This window comes from Protopterus annectens, chromosome 6.part0 (assembly GCF_019279795.1).
Source record: "Protopterus annectens isolate FY-2018-M chromosome 6.part0, PAN1.0, whole genome shotgun sequence".
Taxonomy (NCBI): Eukaryota; Metazoa; Chordata; order Ceratodontiformes; family Protopteridae; genus Protopterus; species Protopterus annectens.
Genome location: NC_056737.1, coordinates 717,428,256 through 717,441,809, shown reverse-complemented (window position 1 = coordinate 717,441,809; position 13,554 = coordinate 717,428,256). Strand labels below are relative to the sequence as shown.

Below are 13,554 nucleotides of genomic sequence, written 5' to 3'. Positions count from 1 at the left end.
GGAGGCAGAATTGATGGATACAAGTTGCTCATGAGAAGATCATACTTCCTGGATAAGGAGAAAAAATAAGTGACCCCTGAAGGAAGCAGTTTGTACACTAAAGCCAAAATATGCTTTATGTAATGAACTGAGGTAGATGCAACATCATCTTCTACTAATTAAATCTTCCTAAAGCCAGGAACTTCTCTTAACTCTGTCTGACTTTGCCTATTTAGCCACTTCCATTTCCCTGCTCCCCAAGCCGAGATGCAAAAGAGGAGACCTCTGTGGCACCCTTACAAGGTAGGGGATCAACAACCAAAACTTCTTTCGGTCAGAAAAGACTTGTGTCTGGTCCAAATAATAATTCATGTGTGGTATACCTAGAACTTTCCTCTAACCTCAAGTCTTCCACTTAGCTAACAGAAATCTCAAACTTTAATCCTCCAAAGATGACTACAGTTACTTTCTTACTACTGGTACTAACCTAAAGGAAGTGAATAAGTTCTTGGACAACAGATGATTCGATCAGCTCTAAGGGCTTCTCTTGCACCCAAAACAGAAATCAAATCCAAGGGTGCTGTCCGTGCTCACAAAAAATTTCACACTCACATATGGTACAAAAATCTAGAGGAGAAAACCATCCCTACCCTCAACTTCTAGCAATGGGGATAGATTTACAGTCCCCCACACAACTAGCCTTAGGGGACGGCACCAGTGGACTCAGTTCATCCAGAGCCTGCTCTACCAACAAGCAGACAAATCAGAAGCCTATAGGCATCCTCATGTGGCAGTTGCTTGGAAGATTCCAGTCATCATGGCCAAGGGATGGGGGGACCCAAGAGATGGAACTCATCACCACTAAGGAAAGCACACTGTGAAGCTAGGCTTTCAAAACACTGCCTTCTTTCCCAAGAACAACCAGAAATCACAGAATTGCTGGACTTATAGCGCCAGTTTGATCAGTCCTACTCTGATACTTTCTTCTCCTTAACCTTCCTGCTAATCCTCTCCCTGTAAGTTTGGAGTATACCTGCTTACTCTGTATATTAGCTGGAAGGTTGCTCTCTCAAAGGGGGGTAGCATCGGTCTCTGTGGCTTCAGGTGCTACTACACTGACTTTGGAGACAGAACTCAGGTCACCCAAGTATGATCCTGATAGCACTTCCCCACTTCTATGCATTAACTTTTGCAGGATATCTAAGGGAAAGCCAGGTGGTCTAGTGTCAGAAAAGCCTGGGTAACATAATAAGAAGGCTTTTGTACTGAGGGTGCATAGTTCTGTCAGGACCCCAGCAGGGCCAAAATCTCTGATGGTCCTACTCTTAAATCTTCTTTCTCTAGGCTTTTCACATCCATCCTACAAGGCTCAGGTTTCAGCTATTTCAGCCTTCATACTCTCACACTCACCCTTTGATAAGGGCTTCCACTCCTGGCCTCACAGGTGAACTCGTATACCATCTTGCTACTTAACTTTGTCTTAGAAAAAATGTAATCTTCTGATACTGAACCCTGCCTGCTTGTTACCTGTTTCTCCAGTTGGAGAATGTCTGACGCTGAAGGCTCTCAGTCCTAATCCTGCCATCAACCCAAGCTGGGGACTGATTCCTCCTTTTTTCTAGCCAGGCACCTACCTCTCTTCTCTCCAAATCCCCAGTAGAGAGGAAAGAGTACCCTTCCTTGCTCAAAACTTCCATAGGTGGCTACCCTATTACATAGCCTCTATAAATCTTGTCATATTCTTCTGGCTATTGAAATTTTACCAGTGCTTCCCTCAATGGAGGAGATCCCGTATCTTGCAGGCCATTTCCAAAAGGATCTCTTTTTTCCTCTCTCTTTCCTCGTACACTCTTTTTTGATCATTAGCGAAGGATATCTCCTGTGTCTGGAGGGGCCCTTTCCATTGGGACAACTGGACCCTTCTAGTAGTTTGTTTTGTGACTATGCAGGAGGTCCACTCTGATGGACCTCCTGCATATTCACAAAACAAACAGTATCAGAATTACCCGTTCTAAAGACTTACACCTTCCCTGTGATATAAATAAGACCTGCTGGAGAGAGAGAGGTATGTATCCCAGAGATTATCCCATTTGTGGAACAGGCTTCCCATCCGTGTGAAGCAGAGTTCCTGTCTAATCCATTTCAAGTGCAACTTGGATGATTGGATGGGAAACCAGAAATTCATCCCTGGTTTGGCACCTATGTATGTGATGCAAACAGGCAAACTGTAAATGGTCCATCTCCCAGGCCCATGCTTATACTTATCAAGGGTGTCAGAACTTGTCAGACATTTGGAATGTATGGCTAGGCTTAAAAAGGCCCTTGTTGTTGTTAGCCTAGTAAACAGCTATGAACTACCTCCATGCAGGGCGAGCCTACCAAGAGAAAAAGGAGCCTGCCATCTGATCTTCTGTACCGTTTAACGCCAGACACTACTCTATTCAGTTTCTAACACTATTTCCTTTCAAACCTCCCTTTCTCATCCTACTTCACCACCTCCCTTCTTTTAAGCTTTGGGAATCTTCCCACAAGGTAGGACTGCCAACAGTGAATCATGAACATAGTACACTTAACACAAATGTAGATGTTCAAGTGTATTCACTGTTGCAGTCTTCTTTCCCTCCCTCCTTTCCCCCATAGCCTTCAGGGAGGCTATTACTTTTTCTCATGTACTGAAGATCCCTCCTTTACACTCCTGCCTGCCTAGGGATCCTTGCCGTATTCATCTGGCCTTGAGCTACTGCCCCTTTTGGGGGGGCTTTGAACTACAATGGGCAAGAAAATAACTGAGATAATGATGTAGGCAGACTCCACTTATACCTCGGACGCACTTGACTGACGTCAGTACGCTACCGGTCGTAGGAGGAGGGAAGGCTTTTACTCTGGTAGTTGGGCTGACCAAGGGCTTCCACGGCAAGAAATCCCACAAGTCAGGACTGCAACAGTGAATACACACTAATATCTACATTTGTGGAAAATGTATACAATTGTACTTTTATCCCTGTTCATTTCAAGTGCAGGTTAGATCTGCAGATAGGAAAATAAAAAAATTACCTCAGGAATATCCACTGTACTAATAGACAGATGCAGCTCCTTAATGCTTTGTTATCTATGGTATGATTCCAGTTGTTTTGTTAGGGGTAATGTATAATTATCGACCAAGGGATGGGTAATGCCAATCTGTAACCAAATGGAATAGGTTATTTCCAGCACAAAAAGAGAAATTGTCTATGCTTAAAATGGCCCGCAGTGGCTGCTAGCTAAATAATTACCTATGAACCTTTGAGAAAGATCCAGCGATATCTCCATTAATTTCAAACTCAGCATCTTCACTGTTTTTCTTTTCATTTCCCTGTGTTGGGATTTGTAAGAAGGGAGAGTCCCTGGTGGTTGATCAGATCCCTTGCAGTCGAGGTCTCCTGTTTTCCCTTCAGACTCCTCTCCAGTCTGTCACTGTAGATGCATCATTTCTTGCATGGGGAGCATTCTCCAAAGGAGTAAAAGTGCAGGGTCTGTGGAACCCCAGTGATAGAAGCCACATATATGTCATATTTTGGCAGTGATTAATGCTTTTAATGCCTTAAATCATCTCTGGTCCCAGTGACCTCTGCAAATATGCATAGACAAAGCCACAGTAATGTGGTACATAAATGGAGAAGAGGGATTACCAGATCATACCTTCTCTGCAGACTTGCTATGTTAGCCTGGGATATAGTAACTCAGCTGAGTGTCACTCGTCAGGCTTCATACATTCTGCCAGAGCTAAAATTTATTGCAGATAAACTAAGTAGGACCAGGACAGAACTCCCAAGAAAGGGTACTTCATTCTGGGATCTTCCAAGAATTGATCTTAACTGTACATCTTAAGCAGATCTGTTTGCCTACTCTCCGAAGATACCACTAAAGAAATTCTGCTCCAGGACTCCTTGCAAACAAGCTGGAAGACAGATGTGTTCTCATGCCCTGGAACGGGAATGTTCCTTTGTTTTTTAACCTTTTCCAGTAATAGCCAGAGTTCTTGTAAAGATCCAGAAGGAGTACACAAAAATTGTGTTGGTGTCTCTCTTGACTCTGGCAACAGTGTTTGGCCTTGGTCCGATTGAAAAGGGGGACTTTACCCATAGCCTGGATGTTAACACAAGACAGGTTATTTGATGCACCTCAATCTGAAAATGCCTCATTTTGCTGCCTGGATGATAACATTTTGATAACTTTTAGGCAGCTTTTGACTGAATACACACAGTAGATACTAGAGGACATGAAAAAAACAGCTACTAGGAAATCATAATTGTGTAAGTGGAGAAGATTTTCTAGTTGGTGCCAGTCCATGAAACAGGACATTCTTCAGACCCAGCTGCCTCTGGTTCTTTATTTGTAAGAGTTACTAACCTCTGTCCTTTCTTATTCCTTTATCAAGGTTTATTTGTCTGCCATTTGATTCTCCCACCCCTTTCTAACCATTGTCAAATTGCATTTTTTAAAAGGGTGTTGCATATGCGTCCAGCTAGGAAACGGGTAGCTGTTCCTTGGGATTTAACTTTGTGCTTGAAGTGTTTACTCTTTTTTTCCATTTGAACCAGTTCATCAGGCAGAATTGATTACCTGGAAGACTGTTTTACTCATTGCTCCGACTTCTGCTAGGGGAATTTTGTGTTACAAGCAGCACTTGTAGTGACTCAGCACTACCTCATTTTCACAAGGACAGAAGCATTGAGGACTAACCCTTCTTTTATGCTTAGAATGGCCACGAAATTTACTTTGAGCCAGGCTTATTAATCTCTTGGTCTTCTTCCCTGAACCTAAGAGCAAGAGAGAAAAGGTTCTTCGCGCTTTAGATGCCCACAGGCAGCTCAGATACTATTGAGACAAAACTTATGCCTTTAGGAAAGCCGATCAGCTATTTGTTTCCTATGAAGTTCCTAATCCATTTCACCAACACTGTTAACACAGAAACCAAGGTAAACTAGTCTCTACTATTTTACTAGCTTTATCCAAGGCATTTTATAGTTTCCCCATAATAAACTCCTAACCTGCCTTTCTGAACTCGACATAGATGACCCCTACCTCCTCTGGTTCAAAAGTTACCTAGACAACCGCCTTCAGTCAGTCAAATGGCAAGACCCCCTATCCACCACTTCCAGTCACACTTGGCATACCTCAAGGTTCTATTCTTGGCCCACTTCTCTTTAATATTTTTTACAAATCAACTTCACCTAGCAATCCCGAATGCTGAAATAGTACAATATGCTGATTACACAACTCTTATCTGCTCAGCATCAAATATCCAGTTCCTCCAAAAAAACACACAGGAATCCCTTACACAGATGGAAAACTAGCTAAAACAAATCTCAATTAATACTAAACCCAACAAAAAAACCCACTCATTCTGTTCCACCCAACAAAAACTAATGACCTTACTACCTTCTCTATACTCTCAGCCAATAACGCATTCATTACCTCAGTACCAGAGCCCAAACTACTAGGAATAACAATAGACCATAGACCAGCAACTAAGATTTAACATGTATGTATCCCTAACCATCTCCAAAGTCCACAGAAACCTAGGTACCCTATATCACTGTAAAAAGTACCTTACTCCTGAATCCAGAACTGCTATAGCCAGAACCCATCTCTTATCTGCATTACTCTGTGCTTCCCCAGTACTAACAAATCTAAATAAGACCGACCTCAACAAACTTTCCACATGTTAAAACAGATTTGCCAGATTCACTGCCAATCCCTACTAACTTTACATTGGCTTGAACTTCCCAACCTAGTACAATACCACCAACTTAGCGTAGCCCATCAAATACTGTACTACCATGAAAAGACCCTGCCCTCTCTGGCCTATTAAACTTGTACAATTCCAATAGACAACTACCCACCAGCAATAAAGCCCTAATAGATAAAATTCTATGCAAAAACACCTCTGGGGACTCCCTCTTCCCTAATACAGTGGCCAACATCTGCAATTCCCCCCTGCTGATATTAAACTACAAAGCAAAACTTCCACTTTAAAACAGCACCTTAAATCTTACCTTCTCACCAACCGGCTATGCAACTGTAATGACCCATCTTAAACCCCCTCTTCTCCATAAGAGTGATTGTTCCACCTAGGATTCCTTGCTTTTAAGTATTTTCTCAGTATTGCTAAACTACATACATTTCCTAGAGTACTACCATTGTCGACCATAATTGCTTATTGTAAATATTGTGCATATAATGTCTCTTTCTTTCCCTCACTGATACTCCCAACACTATGCCTATTACTCATTTGACCTCCAGTGCCTATTCACAGTTTTCTACTCCACTGTTTAACTTGTGTTACTACAGTTTTTTTTTAAATTCAGCAGCCTACAACATCTACTTTTTTGTATTATGTTACTTACTGTATTGCCTGCACAACAACACTGTCTAATCTTGGCTACTATATTAAGTGTATGTACTAACTGTCTATTTTACTTTTCAAACTCTGTTAATTGAACTTTCACTACTAAGTATTGTTAATATGTTTACTATTGTAAATTTGTGGAGCTTTTCTCCCCAGGCCTCTGCTGAAAAAGGGCACGTGCTGTCCAGTCGGACTGTCCCTGTAAACAATGGTCAAATAAAATAAAAATAAAAGTTGAGGGAAGGACAGCCAATGTCAAAGCAGAGTATTTCCTGTTGACTTTTGTTACACTCAACGTAGTAAACCACTTCCATGCTAGGTTCATAGCTGTGTACTTGGCTGTTGGCCCTGGGGCCTTTACAAGCCTAGCTGTAGGATTACCCTGGCATAGTGCCACCTGACCATAGTTCCCAGTGCCGCTGTTGAGTAGAACCACGGTGTTATCCCCAGGGTGAATTTTCTGTTTCCCATTATGGCTCGTTCCACAAGAGCTGTATCTTCTTTGGTGGCTTTCTGGAAAGGTGTGGACTGTAGAAGTATTGTTGAGGCAACAACTTGGTCCTCTGTACGTTCTTTAACAAAGCTGTATAAACTGGATTCCTCCTCCGGATCCAGAATACCACTCTCCAAGGGCTTCTGGATATTTGTTGTTCTTCCTCTGTTAATTTCTAAGCTATGGTAATCGACCCAGAGTACTGTATTCAGTGATCTAAATGTTGAGCATGGTACAGTTGTCTAAGTAAACTTGCCATAATAGTAGATGTTTTAATGGATCACTGTTACAGTTTGGTTTATTTCCTAGCATCATCCTTTTTAGGGTTCTGGCCTACCTTTGTTCTAGGAAAAAAGCTCTGAAGTTAGTGCTCTTAATATGGAGCTCCCCTTTGGGCTTCTGACATTGTGCAGGGAAAAGTTTTGAAACCTGGCAACAGTGATCTATTGGAACATTTACTGTTACAGTGAATTTACTTTTACATTTCTCCTGTACATGTCTTACTTGATTGGCATACTCTTTGTAGTGGGTAAACTGGTAGCTAGATTTAAGGAAAATGGAAGTTCTCAAAGTGTGAATTGAGGCATATCCTTTCTTCAGTACCTTCCAATTGCCTATATAACATTTCATTGTGACCTGTTCTTCAGATGGTATACTTCACTGAGCAGATCCATTAATCGGTTGTCTTATTGAGTAATTTAAAAAGGTAAGTAAAACCACAGAAACTCAAGCCAGCAAGAGTTGAACGCTTCCAATAAAATCACCACACTTATTCACAGTTGTTTAGCGCTTTCTTCTCCACTACAGAGACTTCCTCAGAATTGGTCCCACCCATACACAGCCATTTAATACCCACTCCCAATTATTCAATTAACATTTTCATTTTCATTAAAAGCAACACACCAAGATGTAAAATTCCACATTCCTTAAATCTTATAGTGCATAATGTGCAAATTGTTTTACATACATTGAATTGAATCCACAGTATAAAAATAAATATAACTAAAGTGTAAATTCTTTCAAACCATAAAACCATCTGTTGTAAAAATAAGACAATTTGTCCTTTCATAGAAACCCATACCTAACCTGAAATTTGATCGAGCTTTAAAATGCTAGCAATACTAAGTTTCATTGATGCCAGGGTACTGAGAGGCATTAAAATACAACTGCCATCTCAGCTCCAAAACATCTAAATGAATATCCAAAATGCAACCTTGTTCATCCTTCACTAACTGCTGTATGACTAAAAATTTAAAATGATGACCTTGGTTTTCTTTAACATGTCTATAAAGGGCACTGGTACTCCTACAATGTCTCAAATCACCCAGGTGCTCACCAATTCTGATTTTAAACCTTCTACTTGTTTTACCTATATAAAATATAGGACATTCATCGCACTTGGCCATGTATATAACATTAATGCTATTGCAATCATAGTGTCCTTTAATAATCTTACCATTGACCGTAATTCTCCCTCCTGTTTCCAAAATGAAATGATGTGAAATATAGCACAACAGAATGTAATACTCTTAAGGCCGATAAAGTGGGGGTGGATGTGAACGATAATGTTAATGAACTGATGGCATGTCAGATGGCTGAATCTGGCATTCACAACATTAATTATGAATCTGTTTTTGACATTTTGATACAATGTCTTGATGAGCAGCAGACATTTACCGATGGGTTGGAACCTGACATTGTTTGTAATAATAAAGGTGATTTTAAAATTTATAATTATTCCAAGTTAAGTATCAGCAAAAAAATGCTGATATTTTGGCAAAAGGGTTTACCTTTGTCCCTAGTAGATCTGGGAGTGTGGTAGAATCTATCATAGACCTAAAAAGATACACCAGAAAATTAAACTTGAAAGTCTGATTCAACCAGGAGATGGGTGTGGAAGGCCAGACTAGGGATAGGTGTAAAAAACCCAGTACTTTTAACCCCCCCTTAAACAAAACCATTGAGTTGTTTGAAAGAATGTGTGAAAAGGAAATTAGGAAGAGTTATTTTAAGAAAGAAGGAAGTGAAAGTTCTAACATGACCAGTGAAGAAAATCAATTGTTGGATTTGACAAAAGACCCTAAGGGTCAGGTTCATGAAACCTGACAAGGGTAATGGAGTTGTAAAAATGAATAGGGGGGCTATCTGGATGGAATGAATACCATTTTGCTGGGGGACACTTACAATGAGAGCTCTTTGAATGAAGTTAGTTGCATATAGGAAGATAGATTTAGTGTTAGATGACATGGTTTATGAGGCTCAAATTAATGAAGATGAATACTACTACATGAAAAGTGAACATCCAAGGGGTGCCTAATATCTTTGGCATCCCAAAAATCCACAAAGGGCTTGTAAATCCAAAATTCAGGCCCATTGTATATGGGAAAAGGTCAAAAACCCATTTTATTTGCAAATATTTAGACCAAGTAATGCAGAAGAGTTTGGTCTGTTTCAATTACATCAGTAAAGACTCCTGGCAATTTATAAACAAGTTAAATGGGATAAAGTTAACATTGGACATGATCATGGTGACTATTGATATAGTCAGTCTGTTCACAGTGATTCCACATGACACTGGTATAATTTGGTTGGAACAGCAGCTTCACAAAACCAATAATTTTGGTCAAGATGAAATTAATAGAATAAGTATGCTCATGGAACTTGTTCTAAAGAACAATTATATCTGGTTTGAGTGACAGTACTACAAACAGACTAAAGGTGAAGCAATGGAGGCAGCATGTGCCCCCATTTTTGCAAACCTGATCATGTCCAATTGGGAACAGGAGTATGTGATGAATAGTTGTTACAAGTCCCAGAGTATGCACTACACCCGTTTTTTGGATGATCTTTTTCTGATTTGGAAAGGCACTGAAGACGGTCTAAATGAGTTCCTTCTTTATATTAATGAAACTGTGGATTTTCTTAAATTCAGTTATGAATACAGTAGGAATAAAATTGTTTATTTAGATGTTGAATTAGAGATTGATTGGACAAATTTGAGTTTTAATACCAGGATCCACAGAAAGTCTACTTTTTCCAACTCATATTTGGATTATGGTAGCTGGCACCCACACCATCAAAAGAGGGCAGTGGTGAAAGGCCAGTTAGTATGGGCAGTCAGGATGGTGAGTTCTAATGTTGACTTCCTGGTGGAAACTGAGTACATCATTCAGATGTTTAGACAAAGAGGTTACCCGGACTGCCTTGTAAGTGATGTCAGTAAGGAAGTAGTTTACAAACGGGAACAAGGTGTTTATAGGCCTATATTAGGCAATGGGTTTTTGGAAAGTGATGGATGTAACAGTAGTAAGATCAATCCTTATGTAATCTTTATTTTAACATACAACGGGATGGCTAATATCATAACCGAAGTTATTAAAGGTAATTGGGAGATTTTACAATTTGATGCCAATCTAGGGGCTAAAATTGGTAAGAGTCTGAAACTTGTCTTTATGAGAGATAGATTTATCAAAAATATTTTGCAGGGTGTAAAACATGAAAATAAAACTAACAGAAAGATTGGCAACTATAAATGTAATTTGTGTTCCTTTTGTCCATTCACTTTGGAAACAGGAGGGAGAATTAGGGTCAGTGGTAAGGTTATTAATATTAAAGGACATTATAATTGCAATAGCATTAATGTTATATACATGGCCAAGTGTGATGAATGTCCTATATTTTATATAGGTAAAACAAATAGAAGGTTTAAACTCAGAATTGGTGAGCACCTGGGTGATTTGAGACATTGTAAGAGTACCAGTGCCCTTTATAGACATGTTAAAGAAAACCAAGGTCATCATTTTAAATTTTTAGTCGTACAGCAGTTAGTGAAGGATGAACAAGGTTGCATTTTGGATATCCATTTAGATGTTTTGGAGCTAAGATGGCAGTTGTATTTTAATGCCTCCCAGTACCCTGGCATCAATGAAACTATTAGTATTGCTAGTGTTTTAAAGCTCGATCAAATTTCAGGTTAGGTATGGGTTTTTATGAAAGGACAAATTCTTATTTTTACAACAGATTGTTTTATGGTTTGATAGAATTTATAGTTTGGTTATATTTATTTTTATACTGTGGATTCAATTCAATGCATGTAAAACACAATTTTCACATTATTGAATGCACTACACGATTTAAGGAATGTGGAATTTTACATCTTGGTGTGTTACTTTTAATGAAAATGTTAATTGAATAATTGGGGGTGGGTATTTAAATGGCTGGGTATGGGTGGGACATTGTTGTGAGGAAGTCTATGTAGTGGAGAAGAAAGCACTAAACAACTGTGAATAAAGTGTGGTGATTTTATTGGAAGTGTTCGACTCTTGCTGGCTTGAGTTATTGAGTAATTTAACCAAGTAAATGGATTGATTCTTAAGGACCAGTTTCAGCCATGCCTTGTCCATGACTATATTAGAATAATCATCGTACATATGTTTTTGGGAGGAAGAAGGAAATTGAAGACTGAGGAAACCTGAGAGTACACTGGAAAATGTGCAGAATTCATGCAGGCTTTAGCTTGATGTCAAAACTTGAACCCTCAGGAATGTGAAACTAAATGTAAACATTACTGTGCAACAATATTGACTCAAACTATATTTTATATCTTCTGTGATAACTCACGTTTCATTTGAAAGGTGTGACTGCATCATATTTTCATTAGCAAACTTTTGAGGAGGGAGGGCTGTAGGTGTCAGCAGCAACTGTTAGGCAGTTATGCTTTTACTGTTTTGTAACTTGGATGAAGTGCAGTATTAGATAATGATTGTAAACTGAAAACAGTTGCTACACTTATGATATTCATAGTGCATTTTCCTGAAATTCATCTAGGACCATTATTACATTTCCAAAGTTAAGACCTCGCGTTAACACAGTCAAATGAAAAAGCATACTTGGGAACTTTTTTGAAAGACAAACATTTTATTCTTGGCTTGTTTTTTCCCAGCACAATTGTTAACACCTCACTGTTTTGAGAAATTTCTGCACATATACTGCTTTGTTTGCAGTTCAAGTATAGTATAGGTTTATTTCAAACACATCTCCAGTTTATTTATATTGTGATTCTTCCAAAATCTGTTTCAGGTATGTTTGCAATTCGAGATGATCGGGAGTATGTAAATCAGGAAGACTTCATGAAGGCTGTTCGAAAAGTTGCAGATTCAAAGAAACTAGAATCTAAGCTGGATTACAAACCAGTTTAAATACATCATTTTAGTTTATAGTAGTCTGGTAACTGCATGGGATGTATTGGATGTATTTTACACAATTGATCTTAATTTCTGAACTTGCCCTGTAAGATTTTCTAATTAATGGTAAAGTTTAATAAGTCACTACACATAACCAGTAAGTTGCATTGTGTTTTTTTTCCCTTTAAAATATTGAAGTAAGATTTACTTGAAGAAAATTTCTATAAAACATGTAGAACTATGCTGGAAAGCAGTTTGCAGGCTGTGGATTAAAGAGCCTTCCCTTATTCCATGATGTAGATTGTTTTTTTAGGTGATGTTTTTGTAGTTTTTTTTGAACATTATTGTTTGTTTGTATGGTGACCAGTAAACAAAAACGACAAAGGTCTCATAAAAAAAAAAAAAAAAAAAAAAAAAACTTGCTATGGTTATCCATGCAACTTCAGAAAGTGAGAGATTTCTGAGTTTTTTACTGAATGCATTTCTTGTGGCCATTTATAGCATTTACCACTGTTCTTTCTGGGAATATATGACAGTACATGAACATTTTTTTTCTACCACTTTGTTACATATTGGCAAGTGGACAGAACAGACACAACTTGCACATATCACCCCAGCCCCAACACCCCCATACACAACTGCTGTGTCTGTTTTACACACACACACACACACACACACACACACACACACACACACACAAACTGTTTTGATCTTATTTGTTGCAAATGCAGACCTAATCAGGGCCAGTGTTAGCATTTTGGGGGCCACAAGCAAATGTCAGATTGAGGCCCCCTTGACAATTCAGTACGAGTATCACCCTGTCAGTGCCACCACTCCTAAGCAACCTTTTAGTTTATGCTGCAGTAGTAGTACACACAGACTGGAACTGTAGCTACAATGTTCTACAATTTTACAGGCCTGTGTGCAATACTGTATTGGCCCATCTCTCAGAGACATTGATAGTGACTGGCATAGTTGCAATGTTGATGCATTACAGCAACCCTATGTATAGGGTAGGCCTTGGATGAAATGATGACCTAGGCAAAGGGCTCCATGGTTTCCACTGCTGCCTAGTGTCCCCCCCCCCGACACACACACACACACACACATCCTTCAACACTCCCTTCTGTTTTCTTCCCATCCTCAGCTCCCCACATCATACACTATTTTTTTTCTCACATTTTGCCTTACTTTTCATCTATTTCAAGAAGCTATGGCTTTCAATCTAAAGTGTATTTTAAAGGTTTTATTTATTTATTCATTTAAACTACCTTTTCATCCAGTGATGGTTTTAACAAAAGTTATGATTAAGGAAAGGAATTCATTGTTGCTGTTCAACTTTTCCTTGTATCTTTTCAACACACCGTTCATTGGTACAATAGCACAGTAATAACTAGTGGAATTAACTCAAGCCTGGGGGTCTAAGGACGCCAGACTCCGGAAACCAAAGGGTTATAGATGCTGTGAGGTTTCTAACCTTTTGATCCAGTGCTGGCCTGAATAAAAAT

At 39.2% G+C, this 13,554-nt stretch overlaps 1 protein-coding gene across 1 annotated transcript in view; it reads left to right on the top strand.

Annotated features, from left to right (window-relative positions):
* PSMC6 (proteasome 26S subunit, ATPase 6) overlaps positions 1-12,333 on the top strand; it is a gene marked incomplete in the record, with an annotated part of 935,644 nt that extends 923,311 nt beyond the window's left edge. The window contains 1 exon segment of the mRNA XM_044074402.1: positions 11,943-12,333. Within this exon segment, the coding sequence (XP_043930337.1) occupies positions 11,943-12,061 (119 nt within the window).
* Positions 12,334-13,554: the final 1,221 nt, after the last annotated feature.